The sequence below is a fragment of the Daucus carota genome, chromosome 2 (assembly GCF_001625215.2).
Source record: "Daucus carota subsp. sativus chromosome 2, DH1 v3.0, whole genome shotgun sequence".
In the NCBI taxonomy this organism is placed as follows: Eukaryota; Viridiplantae; Streptophyta; class Magnoliopsida; order Apiales; family Apiaceae; genus Daucus; species Daucus carota.
In genome coordinates this window covers 26,764,533-26,787,696 of record NC_030382.2, presented here as the reverse complement: position 1 = coordinate 26,787,696, position 23,164 = coordinate 26,764,533, and the positions used below count along the sequence as shown (strand labels likewise).

The 23,164-nt window shown below is 29.0% G+C and overlaps 1 protein-coding gene across 1 annotated transcript; it reads right to left on the bottom strand.

Annotated features, from left to right (window-relative positions):
- Positions 1-22,818, bottom strand: LOC108208285 (Golgi apparatus membrane protein-like protein ECHIDNA). Its single transcript, XM_017378804.2, has 6 exons — positions 22,585-22,818; positions 3,974-4,030; positions 3,683-3,886; positions 3,343-3,402; positions 2,782-2,908; positions 1-364 (listed from the first exon to the last, which is right to left on the bottom strand). Exons 1-6 carry the CDS (start codon positions 22,597-22,599, stop codon positions 276-278), a joined length of 552 nt encoding a protein of 183 aa, XP_017234293.1. The 5' UTR covers positions 22,600-22,818; the 3' UTR covers positions 1-275.
- Positions 22,819-23,164: the final 346 nt, after the last annotated feature.

Genomic DNA, 23,164 nt, shown 5'->3' with positions numbered 1-23,164 from the left:
TGGATAATACTCCATGTTTCTCAGCATTACTAACCACGTATAAGTGCCTAGGTTCTCGTATTAAGCATATACAAAGTCATATATCAAGAGGGGGTATTCGCTAGGTTCATGCATACAGAATGTACCCTTGCCTGAGCAATAACTAAATGCTTAAGGTAATTTCTTCCAAAAAGTACTCTCAATAAACTGAAGTATCATCCAACATATCTCTTCGCCATTTCTTGGGCATGTAAAGTTCCTACACATCTGATCCTGTTCCAATCTCTCTGTGTTACTTAGATAATAGTGAATGCAGACTGCAAAGTGGATGAGAATCGAGATGCAATCGTTTGAGAGGCAAATGCCTGAATCTGCTTCTTAGCATCTGAAAAACAAAAACAGCATACTTCAAACCTTAAATATACAAAAAGGTGAATCCAAAACTAATTTACTAGTGTGCAAATTTATCTCCAATATACAGTTGCTTCCACTTGGCAAAAAATTAAAAGTCTGTTGCTTCCTTTATAAAACACTATCACAATCTCTAAATATTATATCCTAAAAGCTGTGAGTGTGTCGCTCGTGTAAGTACAGGTCTAAATATATATATCCATTTAAAAAAAGTTACTATATTTTAAAAGCTGTGAGTGTGTAGCTCGTGTAAGCATGGGTCTAAATATATATTCTTCTTTTAATAAGAATGAACCATATATCTTTAGAAATAATAATACAAATATTTAGTTTTAATATGTTGTCGATGAAATTCTAACCTTGGACCTATATTAGTAGTTTGTATACTAAAATATATTGTTTTCCTATTAATAGAAATCATATTATAAGATGATCGATAGAAACCTAAAATTCGGCCCAAATACCAACCAAACGTTGCATTTAAATTTTAATGTTTTGTATGTGATAATATACATAGAAGCCTTTGTCATTATATCTCACGCTTCTCATTTATTTAATTTAAGATATCTCAGGAGTCAGACCGCAATTCCAGCAATTTAAATCTGAAGGGCATAGTTCCTGTAAACAAATAGTCTTAGGGCCATGGTGAAATTTAAGAGGGTTCTGGGGAAGTTCAGGAGTTGATCTAATATTTCTTTGTCCGAGTTGTCAAATTTCAGATTGTAAAAAACTTAACTGTGTCGATATGGAATTTCGTATATTGGATATGTAATATACAGTTCTTCTTCCATACATCTATTTTCTTAGCGGCATTTTTTGATAACATGTATGATGTATGTGAAAATTGTCATTAGTTAGCCCCACTCCATAGTTCATGCCAAATAGTTTTGATAGAACTTATTTTGGAGTATGTTGTGTATTCAATCACATATTTAGAAACATGTGAAGTGTGAACTATAGCTGAAACTAAATACAAAGTAGTATTTGCTATATAGTACATCTACTCGACATAAGGCTCATAGTCACAGGCTTTTAAGGTAGTCAAGAACAAAATATACCAAATTCAGAAACAGTATCTTAATATTTTGTTTCTAATTTACTGGAAAACCAAGTAAATTAAAAAACATTAGTTGATACGAAATAATATTGCTTCTGTATGTCAGGAAGTGTCAATATATAATACTCCCTCCGTCCCCTTTTACATGTCCACTTTGAAAAAAAAATTTGTCCCAAATTACTTGTCCACTTCTCTTTTCAAAGCAACTTTTTGTATGTTTTTTCAAAAAGTAACAACTTCCAATGTTTGACTAGCATATATATATACACAATTCTATCTACTCCCTCCGTCCCTTTTTATCTGTCCATTTTGGAAAAAAAAACACATACCAAGGAATAATTGATTGTATGAATTTTTTCATTAAATACCTCTAATTAATATCTTGAAAATGGTGGAATACCCCTACTTTATGTCTTGAAAACATGAATTCAACCAAGTTTTAAATAAGTCAAGTCTTGAAAATTGAAATTATGGAGATATATTTGAAAAACTATCATTAAATTCGTTTTGAAAGTATAAATGGACAGATAAATAGGGACAAATTTTTACTTACAAAGTGGACAGATAAATAGGGACGGAGGGAGTAATTCATTACATTTATTAGGGATATGTATGAAAACAAGATATCCAACTAACATTTTCTTAAGATGCGTTATTTTTTCAAAAGGGACAAGTAAAAAGGGACGGAGGGAGTATAGGGTTACACTCCACAAAGAACACTTTAAAAAAAGAACAACACAGAACACCATCACAAAACTTCATTTTTCATAAAAAATTATTTGTTAAGATTATAATTACATAGTTAAACAACAACTAGACTTAATATATGAAATCTACCATCCAAGCTCATCAATTATTAATATGAAATATTATAGAATCCAGAAAGGAATTATAGAACAGAATCCTGAATAGAATCATATATGTATATATATTTTGCACGATTAATTTTACATAGCATCTTGTTATTTGTAATCCATATTTATTGTTAAACATGTTAGATACCTATTATTATTCATAATAAAAGGTTAATTAGCTTAAAATTAGAATTTGATTCAAGTTTTAGATGAGATTCTATATTCAATTTAAAAGTGTTCTTCTTAGTTCTTCTTTTAAGAGTGTTCTTTGAGCAATAGCCTATGTGTGTGTGTGTGTGTGTGTGTGTGTGTGTGTGTGTGTGTGACTCTTATTCTCCTGGTTAATTCCATATAGTATTAAGTATGAACTGACGGGTTTGAAAATGAAGGAGAATGGCTAACTATACATAATAATTATATACACATGCCATGAACCAAGAAATTCAAAGAAAAGAACAGTAATGAAGGTATTATGCGCACCTTTACGACACTTAGTAAAGCCAACAATGTTTGCAACACTTAGTGTCAAACAAACTCCTACAACAAGAACATAATCAGCTTGAAACCTTATGAGGGAGAATATTCCAAAGATAAGCCACAAGGCCGCCTGCACTCAAAAGAGAAAGAACTTTAGAGGGTAATTTGGTGCAAGTCAAATGTAAAGAATTAAAGGTCAATTCCCAAATCAAAGATTGTGGAAGAGAAGGGCCTCTTTCAGCTTACAATTAAGTCATTACCAGAAGCTTACTTAGCAAAATAAATAATCCAAAATTTGTGAAAGACTTCATATACAATGATACAATCATTTCAAGAAGCTCCTCCTGTGGGTGCAAAACAGTACTAATAGTAGCCTACACATAAGCAGTATCACACGTAAAAATATTTTATCTCCTATCTTTAGGTGCGTAAAAAATAGTGCTTCATGATACATGTACTGATAATGTTGGTGACTTGGGTGCCATATTTGATACATCTGTATGCTTTTATCTGCTTCAGAACATAAAATCAACCCAAAAGGATGCTTATTGAAGAATAACTTACAGTAAGGTAAATAGTCCACCAGAACAGCCATGAATCCTTCTTGTTCATTCGAGACAGTGACTAAAGCAATAGCAAAGGTCAAATACATGAGTATCAGCATGTATATTAACACAAAACCCTGAGGGGATACTCAGTTTTTAGGTCCAAAAAATATATAGGGAGAACAACAAAGAGGAACAAGATTGAGGGCCTGCAATTTGACTAAGCTTTTCTGTGACTTATAGAACAGATAAAGGCACTTGTCTCTATGAATTTTGAATTATTAGTCCGGAAAACAACTAGGTGAATGGCCTCACAATAATACAGTAAACAGTGTTATAGACGAAAGACAATTACCAACCTCCTGGTCAAGGCATTCAAATTTCCAGATGCTCTCACCCTCGTCATTTATTTCATTCCACCACCTTAAACCAACCAAAATCCGTCCACTGACATTCTTGACTACCCAAAAATCTAGTGCAGCCAGAAGAACCGTTACCACAAAAATTATGACAAAACTGTCAAAAAAGAGAGCGGACAGTATGTAAAATGCCAAAGCTGAAGCCTGCCAAATATATAAATTCAAGTCAGAGAGCAAATTATGCTACCCAGAAAACAAGAATATTAGAAAAATTAATATCAAACTGTGTACCTTGAAGATCACATGGAAGAAACATATCTGCGGGTGTGCATAATTCTCCCCTGCACCCTGTGTACCAATGTATTAAAAGACTCTGTGTGTTTGTGTGTGTGCGCGAGCATGCGAGAGAGGGAGAGAAGGGGGGGGGGGGGGGGGGGGGGGCGCTGGCAGAGCACGAAATTGAGTTCAATTATTAATTATTCTATATTTATTTATAAATATAAATCACTTACGAATAATGTTTAAATAAATTAGAATTAAATATATTTTTCACTCATTAAACGTAATAGCGAATATCTTTCTCCTCATTACTGGATATTAAGGACTTACACATATAGTTCAAATGCGGAACAAAGACTTTAACTCTTTAAGCTTGTAATAAGCTTGTAATTTCCAGCTCAAAGATATTGGTAGCTAAATATAAGTGTAATAAAACCAAGTTCTAAACTACGCGAGGTTCAAAAGTGCCTGATCACATTCACCATTTAAATCGAATTCGTAATAGGACTTAAACAGGATACAGAATAAGCAGCTGAGATCCTAATCAAATAAGGTGGATAAAATTATGAATTTCATGGGTAATTTAGGTCAAATTAGATCATATTCAGGTGAAGAACATCAAACTTAATGAAATTGAATACATACATACAAACATAGACTGATATATACATATACATATACATATATATATATATATATATATATATATATATATATATATAGGGGGAAATTAAATGTACACAATTGTACAGCGGACATTTACAGCCAACAAATCGTGAGCGTTGGTCGACTGAGATCGACGGTGCAGGGAGCATACATCAGTGACTTAAAGTCACTGATACCGTGACTTAAAGTCACTGATGTACGATCAATAATCTTTTTCCTGCTATACCCTTACCGCATTAATAACATCAGTGATATAAAGTCACTAATGGTGCACACTTTAATAATGCAAGTGTTAATGTCCCTCATGGTGTACACATAAATACTATCATTGAATTAAAATCTCTGAAGTTAAATATAACATCATTGAGTTAAATATTTCTGGATGATCCAACCGTACGGATGTGGAGATTTATATATTTTGATGATATGAAAAAAAATTCATTAAAAAAAAAATTATTTGGATGAAGATTTTATCAGTCAACTAGTGGTTTGACCTGTACTGCTAACTAGTGTTCTATCATGTATTACTGCTTACATTTTTTAAAAAATATTTCTGGATGATCCAACCGTACGGATGTGGAGATTTATATATTTTGATGATATGAAAAAAAATATATTAAAAAAAATTTATTTGGATGAAGATTTTATCAGTCAACTAGTAGTTTGACCTGTACTGCTCACTAGTGTTCTATCATGTATTACTGCTTACATTTCTTAAAAAATATTTCTGGATGATCCAACCGTACGGATGTGGAGATTTAAATATTTTGATGATATAAAAAAAAAATTCATTAAAAAATAATTTTATTTGGATGGAGATATTATCAGTCAACTTGTGGTTTGACCTGTACTCCTAACTAGTGTTCTATCATGTATTATTGCTTACATTTTTTAAAAAATATTTCTGGATGATCCAACCGTACGGATGTGGAGATTTATATATTATGATGATATGAAAAAAATTTCATTAAAAAATAATTTTATTTGGATGAAGATTTTATCAGTCAACTAGTGGTTTGACCTGTACTGCTAACTAGTGTTCTATCATGTATTGCTGCTTACATTTCTTAAAAAATATTTCTGGATGATCCAACCGTACGGATGTGGAGATTTATATATTTTGATGATATGAAAAAAATTTCATTAAAAAATAATTTTATTTGGATGGAGATATTATCAGTCAACTTGTGGTTTGACCTGTACTACTAACTAGTGTTCTATCATATATTACTGCTTACATTTTTTAAAAAATATTTCTGGATGAACCAACCGTACGGATGTGGAGATTTATATATTATGATGATATGAAAAAAAAATTCATTAAAAAATAATTTTATTTGGATGAAGATTTTATCAGTTAACTAGTGGTTTGACCTGTACTGCTAACTAGTGTTCTATCATGTATTACTGCTTACATTTTTTAAAAAATATTTCTGGATGATCCAACCGTACGGATGTGGAGATTTATATATTTTGATGATATGAAAAAAATTTCATTAAAAAAAATAATTATTTGGATGAAGATTTTATCAGTCAACTAGTGGTTTGACCTGTACTTCTAACTAGTGTTCTATCATGTATTACTGCTTACATTTCTTAAAAAATATTTCTGGATGATCCAACCGTACGGATGTGGAGATTTATATATTTTGATGATATGAAAAAAAATTCATTAAAAAATAATTTTATTTGGATGGAGATATTATCAGTCAACTTGTGGTTTGACCTGTACTACTAACTAGTGTTCTATCATGTATTACTGCTTACATTTTTTAAAAAATATTCTCGGATGATCCAACCGTACGGATGTGGAGATTTATATATTATGATGATATGAAAAAGATTTCATTAAAAAATAATTTTATTTGGATGAAGATTTTATCAGTCAACTAGTGGTTTGACCTGTACTGCTAACTAGTGTTCTATCATGTATTACTGCTTACATTTTTTTAAAAAATATTTCTGGATGATCCAACCGTACGGATGTGGAGATTTATATATTTTGATGATATGAAAAAAAAATATTAAAATTTTTTTTATTTGGATGAAGATTTTATCAATCAACTAGTGGTTTGACCTGTACTGCTCACTAGTGTTCTATCATGTATTACTGCTTACATTTCTTAAAAAATATTTCTGGATGATCCAACCGTACGGATGTGGAGATTTATATATTTTGATGATATGAAAAAAATTTCATTAAAAAATAATTTTATTTGGATGGAGATATTATCAGTCAACTTGTGGTTTGACCTGTACTCCTAACTAGTGTTCTATCATGTATTACTGCTTACATTTTTTAAAAAATATTTCTGGATGATCCAACCGTACGAATGTGGAGATTTATATATTATGATGATATGAAAAAAATTTCATTAAAAAATAATTTTATTTGGATGAAGATTTTATCAGTCAACTAGTGGTTTGACCTGTACTGCTAACTAGTGTTCTATCATGTATTGCTGCTTACATTTCTTAAAAAATATTTATGGATGATCCAACCGTACGCATGTGGAGATTTATATATTTTGATGATATGAAAAAAATTTCATTAAAAAATAATTTTATTTGGATGGAGATATTATCAGTCAACTTGTGGTTTGACCTGTACTACTAACTAGTGTTCTATCATGTATTACTGCTTACATTTTTTAAAAAATATTTCTGGATGATCCAACCGTACGGATGTGGAGATTTATATATTATGATGATATGAAAAAAAATTCATTAAAAAATAATTTTATTTGGATGAAGATTTTATCAGTTAACTAGTGGTTTGACCTGTACTGCTAACTAGTGTTCTATCATGTATTACTGCTTACATTTTTTAAAAAATATTTCTGGATGATCCAACCGTACGGATGTGGAGATTTATATATTTTGATGATATGAAAAAAATTTCATTAAAAAAAAATAATTATTTGGATGAAGATTTTATCAGTCAACTAGTGGTTTGACCTGTACTTCTAACTAGTGTTCTATCATGTATTACTGCTTACATTTCTTAAAAAATATTTCTGGATGATCCAACCGTACGGATGTGGAGATTTATATATTTTGATGATATGAAAAAAAATTCATTAAAAAATAATTTTATTTGGATGGAGATATTATCAGTCAACTTGTGGTTTGACCTGTACTACTAACTAGTGTTCTATCATGTATTACTGCTTACATTTTTTAAAAAATATTCTCGGATGATCCAACCGTACGGATGTGGAGATTTATATATTATGATGATATGAAAAAGATTTCATTAAAAAATAATTTTATTTGGATGAAGATTTTATCAGTCAACTAGTGGTTTGACCTGTACTGCTAACTAGTGTTCTATCATGTATTACTGCTTACATTTTTTAAAAAATATTTCTGGATGATCCAACCGTACGGATGTGGAGATTTATATATTTTGATGATATGAAAAAAAAAATATTAAAATTTTTTTTTATTTGGATGAAGATTTTTTCAGTCAACTAGTGGTTTGACCTGTACTGCTAACTAGTGTTCTATCATTTATTACTGCTTACATTTTTTAAAAAATATTTCTGGATGATCCAACCGTACGGATGTGGAGATTTATATATTTTGATGATATGAAAAAAATTTCATTAAAAAATAATTTTATTTGGATGGAGATTTTATCAGTCAACTTGTGGTTTGACCTGTACTCCTAACTAGTGTTCTATCATGTATTACTGCTTACATTTTTTAAAAAATATTTCTGGATGATCCAACCGTACGGATGTGGAGATTTATATATTATGATGATATGAAAAAAATTTCATTAAAAAATAATTTTATTTGGATGAAGATTTTATCGGTCAACTAGTGGTTTGACCTGTACTGCTAACTAGTGTTCTATCATGTATTGCTGCTTACATTTCTTAAAAAATATTTCTGGATGATCCAACCGTACGGATGTGGAGATTTATATATTTTGATGATATGAAAAAAATTTCATTAAAAAATAATTTTATTTGGATGGAGATATTATCAGTCAACTTGTGGTTTGACCTGTACTACTAACTAGTGTTCTATCATGTATTACTGCTTACATTTTTCAAAAAATATTTCTGGATGATCCAACCGTACGGATGTGGAGATTTATATATTATGATGATATGATAAAAAATTCATTAAAAAATAATTTTATTTGGATGAAGATTTTATCAGTTAACTAGTGGTTTGACCTGTACTGCTAACTAGTGTTCTATCATGTATTACTGCTTACATTTTTTAAAAAATATTTCTGGATGATCCAACCGTACGGATGTGGAGATTTATATATTTTGATGATATGAAAAAAATTTCATTAAAAAGAAATAATTATTTGGATGAAGATTTTATCAGTCAACTAGTGGTTTGACCTGTACTTCTAACTAGTGTTCTATCATGTATTACTGCTTACATTTCTTAAAAAATATTTCTGGATGATCCAACCGTACGGATGTGGAGATTTATATATTTTGATGATATGAAAAAAAATTCATTAAAAAATAATTTTATTTGGATGGAGATATTATCAGTCAACTTGTGGTTTGACCTGTACTACTAACTAGTGTTCTATCATGTATTACTGCTTACATTTTTTAAAAAATATTCTCGGATGATCCAACCGTACGGATGTGGAGATTTATATATTATGATGATATGAAAAAGATTTCATTAAAAAATAATTTTATTTGGATGAAAATTTTATCAGTCAACTAGTGGTTTGACCTGTAGTGCTAACTAGTGTTCTATCATGGATTACTGCTTACATTTTTTAAAAAATATTGCTGGATGATCCAACCGTACGGATGTGGAGATTTATATATTTTGATGATATGAAAAAAATTTCATTAAAAAAAATAATTATTTGGATGAAGATTTTATCAGTCAACTAGTGGTTTGACCTGTACTTCTAACTAGTGTTCTATCATGTATTACTGCTTACATTTCTTAAAAAATATTTCTGGATGATCCAACCGTACGGATGTGGAGATTTATATATTTTGATGATATGAAAAAAAATTCATTAAAAAATAATTTTATTTGGATGGAGATATTATCAGTCAACTTGTGGTTTGACCTGTACTACTAACTAGTGTTCTATCATGTATTACTGCTTACATTTTTTAAAAAATATTCTCGGATGATCCAACCGTACGGATGTGGAGATTTATATATTATGATGATATGAAAAAGATTTCATTAAAAAATAATTTTATTTGGATGAAGATTTTATCAGTCAACTAGTGGTTTGACCTGTACTGCTAACTAGTGTTCTATCATGTATTACTGCTTACATTTTTTTAAAAAATATTTCTGGATGATCCAACCGTACGGATGTGGAGATTTATATATTTTGATGATATGAAAAAAAAATATTAAAATTTTTTTTATTTGGATGAAGATTTTATCAATCAACTAGTGGTTTGACCTGTACTGCTCACTAGTGTTCTATCATGTATTACTGCTTACATTTCTTAAAAAATATTTCTGGATGATCCAACCGTACGGATGTGGAGATTTATATATTTTGATGATATGAAAAAAATTTCATTAAAAAATAATTTTATTTGGATGGAGATATTATCAGTCAACTTGTGGTTTGACCTGTACTCCTAACTAGTGTTCTATCATGTATTACTGCTTACATTTTTTAAAAAATATTTCTGGATGATCCAACCGTACGAATGTGGAGATTTATATATTATGATGATATGAAAAAAATTTCATTAAAAAATAATTTTATTTGGATGAAGATTTTATCAGTCAACTAGTGGTTTGACCTGTACTGCTAACTAGTGTTCTATCATGTATTGCTGCTTACATTTCTTAAAAAATATTTATGGATGATCCAACCGTACGGATGTGGAGATTTATATATTTTGATGATATGAAAAAAATTTCATTAAAAAATAATTTTATTTGGATGGAGATATTATCAGTCAACTTGTGGTTTGACCTGTACTACTAACTAGTGTTCTATCATGTATTACTGCTTACATTTTTTAAAAAATATTTCTGGATGATCCAACCGTACGGATGTGGAGATTTATATATTATGATGATATGAAAAAAAATTCATTAAAAAATAATTTTATTTGGATGAAGATTTTATCAGTTAACTAGTGGTTTGACCTGTACTGCTAACTAGTGTTCTATCATGTATTACTGCTTACATTTTTTAAAAAATATTTCTGGATGATCCAACCGTACGGATGTGGAGATTTATATATTTTGATGATATGAAAAAAATTTCATTAAAAAAAAATAATTATTTGGATGAAGATTTTATCAGTCAACTAGTGGTTTGACCTGTACTTCTAACTAGTGTTCTATCATGTATTACTGCTTACATTTCTTAAAAAATATTTCTGGATGATCCAACCGTACGGATGTGGAGATTTATATATTTTGATGATATGAAAAAAAATTCATTAAAAAATAATTTTATTTGGATGGAGATATTATCAGTCAACTTGTGGTTTGACCTGTACTACTAACTAGTGTTCTATCATGTATTACTGCTTACATTTTTTAAAAAATATTCTCGGATGATCCAACCGTACGGATGTGGAGATTTATATATTATGATGATATGAAAAAGATTTCATTAAAAAATAATTTTATTTGGATGAAGATTTTATCAGTCAACTAGTGGTTTGACCTGTACTGCTAACTAGTGTTCTATCATGTATTACTGCTTACATTTTTTAAAAAATATTTCTGGATGATCCAACCGTACGGATGTGGAGATTTATATATTTTGATGATATGAAAAAAAAATATTAAAATTTTTTTTTATTTGGATGAAGATTTTTTCAGTCAACTAGTGGTTTGACCTGTACTGCTAACTAGTGTTCTATCATTTATTACTGCTTACATTTTTTAAAAAATATTTCTGGATGATCCAACCGTACGGATGTGGAGATTTATATATTTTGATGATATGAAAAAAATTTCATTAAAAAATAATTTTATTTGGATGGAGATTTTATCAGTCAACTTGTGGTTTGACCTGTACTCCTAACTAGTGTTCTATCATGTATTACTGCTTACATTTTTTAAAAAATATTTCTGGATGATCCAACCGTACGGATGTGGAGATTTATATATTATGATGATATGAAAAAAATTTCATTAAAAAATAATTTTATTTGGATGAAGATTTTATCGGTCAACTAGTGGTTTGACCTGTACTGCTAACTAGTGTTCTATCATGTATTGCTGCTTACATTTCTTAAAAAATATTTCTGGATGATCCAACCGTACGGATGTGGAGATTTATATATTTTGATGATATGAAAAAAATTTCATTAAAAAATAATTTTATTTGGATGGAGATATTATCAGTCAACTTGTGGTTTGACCTGTACTACTAACTAGTGTTCTATCATGTATTACTGCTTACATTTTTCAAAAAATATTTCTGGATGATCCAACCGTACGGATGTGGAGATTTATATATTATGATGATATGATAAAAAATTCATTAAAAAATAATTTTATTTGGATGAAGATTTTATCAGTTAACTAGTGGTTTGACCTGTACTGCTAACTAGTGTTCTATCATGTATTACTGCTTACATTTTTTAAAAAATATTTCTGGATGATCCAACCGTACGGATGTGGAGATTTATATATTTTGATGATATGAAAAAAATTTCATTAAAAAGAAATAATTATTTGGATGAAGATTTTATCAGTCAACTAGTGGTTTGACCTGTACTTCTAACTAGTGTTCTATCATGTATTACTGCTTACATTTCTTAAAAAATATTTCTGGATGATCCAACCGTACGGATGTGGAGATTTATATATTTTGATGATATGAAAAAAAATTCATTAAAAAATAATTTTATTTGGATGGAGATATTATCAGTCAACTTGTGGTTTGACCTGTACTACTAACTAGTGTTCTATCATGTATTACTGCTTACATTTTTTAAAAAATATTCTCGGATGATCCAACCGTACGGATGTGGAGATTTATATATTATGATGATATGAAAAAGATTTCATTAAAAAATAATTTTATTTGGATGAAAATTTTATCAGTCAACTAGTGGTTTGACCTGTACTGCTAACTAGTGTTCTATCATGGATTACTGCTTACATTTTTTAAAAAATATTGCTGGATGATCCAACCGTACGGATGTGGAGATTTATATATTTTGATGATATGAAAAAAAAAATATTAAAATTTTTTTTATTTGGATGAAGATTTTATCAGTCAACTAGTGGTTTGACCTGTACTGCTAACTAGTGTTCTATCATTTATTACTGCTTACATTTTTTAAAAAAGATTCTCGGATGATCCAACCGTACGGATGTGGAGATTTATATATTTTGATGATATGAAAAAAAAATTCATTAAAAAATAATTTTATTCGGATGGAGATATTATCAGTCAACTTGTGGTTTGACCTGTACTACTAACTAGTGTTCTATCATGTATTACTGCTTACATTTTTAAAAAATATTTCTGGATGATCCAACCGTACGGATGTGGAGATTTATATATTTTGATGATATGAAAAAAAAATTCATTAAAAAATAATTTTATTTGGATGGAGATATTATCAGTCAACTTGTGGTTTGACCTGTACTACTAACTAGTGTTCTATCATGTATTACTGCTTACATTTTTAAAAAATATTTCTGGATGATCCAACCGTACGGATGTGGAGATTTATATATTATGATGATATGAAAAAAAATTCATTAAAAAATAATTTTATTTAGATGAAGATTTTATCAGTTAACTAGTGGTTTGACCTGTACTGCTAACTAGTGTTCTATCATGTATTACTGCTTACATTTTTTAAAAAATATTTCTGGATGATCCAACCGTACGGATGTGGAGATTTATATATTTTGATGATATGAAAAAAATTTCATTAAAAAAAAATAATTATTTGGATGAAGATTTTATCAGTCAACTAGTGGTTTGACCTGTACTTCTAACTAGTGTTCTATCATGTATTACTGCTTACATTTCTTAAAAAATATTTCTGGATGATCCAACCGTACGGATGTGGAGATTTATATATTTTGATGATATGAAAAAAAAATTCATTAAAAAATAATTTTATTTGGATGGAGATATTATCAGTCAACTTGTGGTTTGACCTGTACTACTAACTAGTATTCTATCATGTTCCAACCGTACGGATGTGGAGATTTATATATTATGATGATATGAAAAAGATTTCATTAAAAAATAATTTTATTTAGATGAAGATTTTATCAGTCAACTAGTGGTTTGACCTGTACTGCTAACTAGTGTTCTATCATGTATTACTGCTTACATTTTTTAAAAAATATTTCTGGATGATCCAACCATACGGATGTGGAGATTTATATATTTTGATGATATGAAAAAAAAAATATTAAAATTTTTTTTATTTGGATGAAGATTTTATCTGTCAACTAGTGGTTTGACCTGTACTGCTAACTAGTGTTCTATCATTTATTACTGCTTACATATTTAAAAAAATATTTCTGGATGATCCAACCGTACGGATGTGGAGATTTATATATTTTGATGATATGAAAAAAATTTCATTAAAAAATAATTTTATTTGGATGGAGATTTTATCAGTCAACTTGTGGTTTGACCTGTACTCCTAACTAGTGTTCTATCATGTATTACTGCTTACATTTTTTAAAAAATATTTCTGGATGATCCAACCGTACGGATGTGGAGATTTATATATTTTGATGATATGAAAAAAAAATATTAAAATTTTTTTTATTTGGATGAAGATTTTATCAGTCAACTAGTGGTTTGACCTGTACTGCTAACTAGTGTTCTATCATTTATTACTGCTTACATTTTTTAAAAAATATTCTCGGATGATCCAACCGTACGGATGTGGAGATTTATATATTTTGATGATATGAAAAAAATTTCATTAAAAAATAATTTTATTTGGATGGAGATATTATCAGTCAACTTGTGGTTTGACCTGTACTACTAACTAGTGTTCTATCATGTATTACTGCTTACGTTTTTAAAAAATATTTCTGGATGATCCAACCGTACGGATGTGGAGATTTATATATTATGATGATATGAAAAAAAATTCATTAAAAAATAATTTTATTTGGATGAAGATTTTATCAGTTAACTAGTGGTTTGACCTGTACTGCTAACTAGTGTTCTATCATGTATTACTGCTTACATTTTTTAAAAAATATTTCTGGATGATCCAACCGTACGGATTTGGAGATTTATATATTTTGATGATATGAAAAAAATTTCATTAAAAAAAATAATTATTTGGATGAAGATTTTATCAGTCAACTAGTGGTTTGACCTGTACTTCTAACTAGTGTTCTATCATGTATTACTGCTTACATTTCTTAAAAAATATTTCTGGATGATCCAACCGTACGGATGTGGAGATTTATATATTTTGATGATATGAAAAAAAATTCATTAAAAAATAATTTTATTTGGATGGAGATATTATCAGTCAACTTGTGGTTTGACCTGTACTACTAACTAGTGTTCTATCATGTTCCAACCGTACGGATGTGGAGATTTATATATTATGATGATATGAAAAAGATTTCATTAAAAAATAATTTTATTTGGATGCAGATTTTATCAGTCAACTAGTGGTTTGACCTGTACTGCTAACTAGTGTTTTATCATGTATTACTGCTTACATTTTTTAAAAAATATTTCTGGATGATCCAACCGTACGGATGTGGAGATTTATATATTTTGATGATATGAAAAAGAAAATATTAAAATTTTTTTTATTTGGATGAAGATTTTATCAGTCAACTAATGGTTTGACCTGTACTGCTAACTAGTGTTCTATCATTTATTACTGCTTACATTTTTTAAAAAATATTTCTGGATGATCCAACCGTACGGATGTGGAGATTTATATATTCTGATGATATGAAAAAAATTTCATTAAAAAATAATTTTATTTGGATGGAGATTTTATCAGTCAACTTGTGGTTTGACCTGTACTCCTAACTAGTGTTCTATCATGTATTACTGCTTACATTTTTTAAAAAATATTTCTGAATGATCCAACCGTACGGATGTGGAGATTTATATATTATGATGATATGAAAAAAATTTCATTAAAAAATAATTTTATTTGGATGAAGATTTTATCAGTCAACTAGTGGTTTGACCTGTACTGCTAACTAGTGTTCTATCATGTATTGCTGCTTACATTTCTTAAAAAATATTTCTGGATGATCCAACCGTACGGATGTGGAGATTTATATATTTTGATGATATGAAAAAAATTTCATTAAAAAATAATTTTATTTGGATGGAGATATTATCAGTCAACTTGTGGTTTGACCTGTACTACTAACTAGTGTTCTATCATGTATTACTGCTTACATTTTTTAAAAAATATTTCTGGATGATCCAACCGTACGGATGTGGAGATTTATATATTTTGATGATATGAAAAAAAATTCATTAAAAAATAATTTTATTTGGATGGAGATATTATCAGTCAACTTGTGGTTTGACCTGTACTACTAACTAGTGTTCTATCATGTATTACTGCTTACATTTTTTAAAAAATATTTCTGGATGATCCAACCGTACGGATGTGGAGATTTATATATTTTGATGATATGAAAAAAATTTCATTAAAAAATAATTTTATTTGGATGAAGATTTTATCAGTCAACTAGTGGTTTGACCTGTACTACTAACTAGTGTTCTATCATGTATTACTGCTTACATTTTTTAAAAAATATTCTCGGATGATCCAACCGTACGGATGTGGAGATTTATATATTTTGATGATATGAAAAAGATTTCATTAAAAAATAATTTTATTTGGATGAAGATTTTATCAGTCAACTAGTGGTTTGACCTGTACTACTAACTAGTGTTCTATCATGTATTACTGCTTACATTTTTTAAAAAATATTTCTCGATGATCCAACCGTACGGATGTGGAGATTTATATATTTTGATGATATGAAAATAATTTTATTTGGATGGAGATTTTATCAGTCAACTGGTGGTTTGACCTGTACTGCTAACTAGTGTTCTATCATGTATTACTGCTTACATTTTTTAAAAAATATTTCTGGATGATCCAACCGTACGGATGTGGAGATTTATATATTATGATGATATGAAAAAAATTTCATTAAAAAATAATTTTATTTGGATGAAGATTTTATCAGTCAACTAGTGGTTTGACCTGTACTGCTAACTAGTGTTCTATCATGTATTGCTGCTTACATTTCTTAAAAAATATTTCTGGATGATCCAACCGTACGGATGTGGAGATTTATATATTTTGATGATATGAAAAAAAATTCATTAAAAAATAATTTTATTTGGATGGAGATTTTATCAGTCAACTTGTGGTTTGACCTGTACTACTAACTAGTGTTCTATCATGTATTACTGCTTACATTTTTTAAAAAATATTTCTGGATGATCCAACCGTACGGATGTGGAGATTTATATATTTTGATGATATGAAAAAAATTTCATTAAAAAAAAAAATTATTTGGATGAAGATTTTATCAGTCAACTAGTGGTTTGACCTCTGCTACTAACTAGTGTTCTATGATGTATTACTGCTTACATTTCTTAAAAAATATTTCTGGATGATCCAACCGTACGTATGTGGAGATTTATATATTTTGATGATATGAAAAAAAATTCATTAAAAAATAATTTTATTTGGATGAAGATTTTATCAGTCAACTAGTGGTTTGACCTGTACTACTAACTAGTGTTCTATCATGTATTACTGCTTACATTTTTTAAAAAATATTCTCGGATGATCCAACCGTACGGATGTGGAGATTTATATATTTTGATGATATAAAAAGATTTCATTAAAAAATAATTTTATTTGGATGAAGATTTTATCAGTCAACTAGTGGTTTGACCTGTACTACTAACTAGTGTTCTATCATGTATTACTGCTTACATTTTTTAAAAAATATTTCTCGATGATCCAACCGTACGGATGTGGAGATTTATATATTTTGATGATATGAAAATAATTTTATTTGGATGGAGATTTTATCAGTCAACTGGTGGTTTGACCTGTACTGCTAACTAGTGTTCTATCATGTATTACTGCTTACATTTTTTAAAAAATATTTCTGGATGATCCAACCGTACGGATGTGGAGATTTATATATTTTGATGATATGAAAAAAAAATATTAAAATTTTTTTTATTTGGATGAATATTTTATCAGTCAACTAGTGGTTTGACCTGTACTGCTAACTAGTGTTCTATCATTTTTTACTGCTTACATTTCTTAAAAAATATTTCTGGATGATCCAACCGTACGGATGTGGAGATTTATATATTTTGATGATATGAAAAAAAATTCATTAAAAAATAATTTTGTTTGGATGGAGATTTTATCAGTCAACTTGTGGTTTGACCTGTACTCCTAACTAGTGTTCTATCATGTATTACTGCTTACATTTTTTAAAAGATATTTCTGGATGATCCAACCGTACGGATGTGGAGATTTATATATTTTGATGATATGAAAAAAATTTCATTAAAAAAAAAAATTTATTTGGATGAAGATTTAATCAGTCAACTAGTGGTTTGACCTGTACTCCTAACTAGTGTCCTATCATGTATTACTGCTTACATTTCTTAAAAAATATTTCTGGATGATCCAAACGTACGGATGTGGAGATTTATATATTTTGATGATATGAAAAAAATTTCATTAAAAAATAATTTTATTTGGATGGAGATTTTATCAGTCAACTTGTGTTTTGACCTGTACTCCTAACTAGTGTTCTATCATGTATTACTGCTAACATTTTTAATAAAATATTTCTGGATGATCCAACCGTACGGATGTGGAGATTTATATATTTTGATGATATGAAAAAAATTTCAATAAAAAATAATTTTATTTGGATGGAGATTTTATCAGTCAACTAGTGGTTTGACCTGTACTGCTAACTAGTGTTCTATCATGTATTACTGTTTATATTTTTTAAAAATATTTCTGGATGATCCAACCGTACGGATGTGGAGATTTATATATTTTGATGATATGAAAAAAAATTCATTAAAAAATAATTTTATTTGGATGGAGATATTATCAGTCAACTTGTGGTTTGACCTGTACTACTAACTAGTGTTCTATCATGTATTACTGCTTACATTTTTTAAAAAATATTCTCGGATGATCCAACCGTACGGATGTGGAGATTTATATATTATGATGATATGAAAAAGATTTCATTAAAAAATAATTTTATTTGGATGAAGATTTTATCAGTCAACTAGTGGTTTGACCTGTACTGCTAACTAGTGTTCTATCATGTATTACTGCTTACATTTTTTAAAAAATATTTCTGGATGATCCAACCGTACGGATGTGGAGATTTATATATTTTGATGATATGAAAAAAATTTCATTAAAAAATAATTTTATTTGGATGGAGATTTTATCAGTCAACTTGTGGTTTGACCTGTACTCCTAACTAGTGTTCTATCATGTATTACAGCTTACATTTTTTAAAAAATATTTCTGGATGATCCAACCGTACGGATGTGGAGATTTATATATTTTGATGATATGAAAAAAAATTCATTAAAAAATAATTTTATTTGGATGGAGATTTTATCAGTCAACTTGTGGTTTGACCTGTACTACTAACTAGTGTTCTATCATGTATTACTGCTTACATTTTTTAAAAAATATTTCTGGATGATCCAACCGTACGGATGTGGAGATTTATATATTTTGATGATATGAAAAAAATTTCATTAAAAAAAAAAATTATTTGGATGAAGATTTTATCAGTCAACTAGTGGTTTGACCTCTACTGCTAACTAGTGTTCTATCATGTATTACTGCTTACATTTCTTAAAAAATATTTCTGGATGATCCAACCGTACGTATGTGGAGATTTATATATTTTGATGATATGAAAAAAAATTCATTAAAAAATAATTTTATTTGGATGAAGATTTTATCAGTCAACTAGTGGTTTGACCTGTACTACTAACTAGTGTTCTATCATGTATTACTGCTTACATTTTTTAAAAAATATTCTCGGATGATCCAACCGTACGGATGTGGAGATTTATATATTTTGATGATATGAAAAAGATTTCATTAAAAAATAATTTTATTTGGATGAAGATTTTATCAGTCAACTAGTGGTTTGACCTGTACTACTAACTAGTGTTCTATCATGTATTACTGCTTACATTTTTAAAAAAATATTTCTCGATGATCCAACCGTACGGATGTGGAGATTTATATATTTTGATGATATGAAAATAATTTTATTTGGATGGAGATTTTATCAGTCAACTGGTGGTTTGACCTGTACTGCTAACTAGTGTTCTATCATGTATTACTGCTTACATTTTTTAAAAAATATTTCTGGATGATCCAACCGTACGGATGTGGAGATTTATATATTTTGATGATATGAAAAAAAAATATTAAAATTTTTTTTATTTGGATGAAGATTTTATCAGTCAACTAGTGGTTTGACCTGTACTGCTAACTAGTGTTCTATCATTTTTTACTGCTTACATTTCTTAAAAAATATTTCTGGATGATCCAACCGTACGGATGTGGAGATTTATATATTTTGATGATATGAAAAAAAATTCATTAAAAAATAATTTTGTTTGGATGGAGATTTTATCAGTCAACTTGTGGTTTGACCTGTACTCCTAACTAGTGTTCTATCATGTATTACTGCTTACATTTTTTAAAAAATATTTCTGGATGATCCAACCGTACGGATGTGGAGATTTATATATTTTGATGATATGAAAAAAATTTCATTAAAAAAAAAAATTTATTTGGATGAAGATTTAATCAGTCAACTAGTGGTTTGACCTGTACTCCTAACTAGTGTCCTATCATGTATTACTGCTTACATTTCTTAAAAAATATTTCTGGATGATCCAACCGTACGGATGTGGAGATTTATATATTTTGATGATATGAAAAAAATTTCATTAAAAAATAATTTTATTTGGATGGAGATTTTATCAGTCAACTTGTGTTTTGACCTGTACTCCTAACTAGTGTTCTATCATGTATTACTGCTAACATTTTTAAAAAAATATTTCTGGATGATCCAACCGTACGGATGTGGAGATTTATATATTTTGATGATATGAAAAAAATTTCAATAAAAAATAATTTTATTTGGATGGAGATTTTATCAGTCAACTGGTGGTTTGACCTGTACTGCTAACTAGTGTTCTATCATGTATTACTGTTTATATTTTTTAAAAATATTTCTGGATGATCCAACCGTACGGATGTGGAGATTTATATATTTTGATGATATGAAAAAAATTTCAATAAAAAATAATTTTTTTGGATGAAGATTTTATCAGTCAACTGGTGGTTTGACCTGTACTACTAACTAGTGTTCTATCATGTATTACTGCTTACATTTCTTAAAAAATATTTCTGGATGATCCAACCGTACGGATGTGGAGATTTATATATTTTGATGATATGAAAAAAAAATTCATTAAAAAATAATTTTATTTGGATGGAGATTTTATCAGTCAACTTGTGGTTTGACCTGTACTCCTAACTAGTGTTCTATCATGTATTACTGCTTACATTTTTTAAAAAATATTTCTGGATGATCCAACCGTACGGATGTGGAGATTTATATATTTTGATGATATGAAAAAAATTTCATTAAAAAATAATTTTATTTGGATGGAGATTTTATCAGTCAACTGGTGGTTTGACTTGTACTGCTAACTAGTGTTCTATCATGTATTACTGCTTACATTTCTTAAAAAATATTTCTGGATGATCCAACCGTACGGATGTGGAGATTTATATATTTTGATGATATGAAAAAAATTTCATTAAAAAATAATTTTATTTGGATGGAGATATTATCAGTCAACTTGTGGTTTGACCTGTACTACTAACTAGTGTTCTATCATGTATTACTGCTTACATTTTTTAAAAAATATTTCTCGATGATCCAACCGTACGGATGTGGAGATTTATATATTTTGATGATATGAAAATAATTTTATTTGGATGGAGATTTTATCAGTCAACTGGTGGTTTGACCTGTACTGCTAACTAGTGTTCTATCATGTATTACTGTTTACATTTTTTAAAAATATTTCTGGATGATCCAACCGTACGGATGTGGAAATTTATATATTTTGATGATATGAAAAAAATTTCATTAAATAATAATTTTATTTGGATGGAGATTTTATCAGTCAACTTGTGGTTTGACCTGTACTACTAACTAGTGTTCTATCATGTATTATATTTTCCCGTAGGTAGTTGGAATTTTTATATCAGTGACTTGATGTCACTGATGTCGCATTAAATGATTTTGTCCTAGGTAGTTGGGGGGTGTTGGTACGCTGTTGGCAGATGTAAATTAAGAACTTTTTTATCAGTGACTTGATGTCACTGATGTTGAATTAAAAGATTTTGTCCTAGGTAGTGGGGGGTGTTGGTACGCTGTTGGCAGGTGTAAATTAAGAACTTTTCTATTAGTGACTTGATCTCACTAATGTTGAATTAAAAGATTTTGTCCTAGGTTGTTGGGGGGTGTTGGTACGTTGTGGGCAGGTGTAAATTAAGAACTTTTCTATCAGTGACTTGATGTCACTTATGTTGCATTAAAAGATTTTGTCCTGGTGCATATTAAAGGTAACATCAGTGATCTCATATCACTGAAGGTGTGAGGGACAGTACAGTCATTTTAGCTTTTTCGCTGAACGTTAGTGACTTCCTGTCACTGATTAGTGACTTGAAGTCACTGATATATCTATTTAATATTTTCTCTCCACATCCGGTAGATCATGTCACTGATGTACTTCATTTAATGCACAACATCAGTGACTTCAAGTCACTGATGGTGTACACCTACCTCCCCTATCCAACTGTGTACATGTAACCGGCCCCATATATATATATATAGAGAGAGAGAGAGAGACTTACATGATTTAGATCCATGGATAGTGATAAAAATGCAGAAGTTTGGTACTGATCTGTGAAGATAACAGTCTATGAACAGTCTACAAATCTGTCAGCAAATATATATATCACCTTGCTTAATATAGCCCTCCAACAAGTGTTTTTGGCTAACGATTAAAAAATGATAAATCACATATAATGCCACTGCAAATTAATTCTGCAATATACAGGGGGATGAAACGGTTCGGGTTTCATAAAAACCAGAGCCGAGCCGGGCCTGAGGGTGTGCAGAGTGTTCGACGGAACAGGGCCATAAAATATTATAGGCACATTTTTTTTATGTAGGTTTATATATATGTATAGTCAAAATGAAAAAAATAGCTAAAAAAGTAAATTTTATTTTTAAGATTAAAAAGTTGTAAATGAAAAAAAAAATTAAAAAATGTTATACACTTCAATAATTTTTAAATTTTTTTAAATAAGTTATATAAATTCTAAAAAAAACTAATATCATAATCATGTTAATAGAAATAAATACTTGCATTGAAAATAATGGCATTGAAAATTGTAAGAGTTACCCTGCTCTCGAGATAAAATTCTAATT

Bases quoted from the DNA above. Each gene is read 5' to 3' on its own strand.
- LOC108208285 (XM_017378804.2), bottom strand. The intron at 2,909-3,342 runs GTAAGTTATTCT...TTTTGAGTGCAG, and splicing joins GGTGGACTATTTACCTTACT to GCGGCCTTGTGGCTTATCTT. The intron at 365-2,781 runs GTGCGCATAATA...TTTGTTTTTCAG, and splicing joins CTTTACTAAGTGTCGTAAAG to ATGCTAAGAAGCAGATTCAG.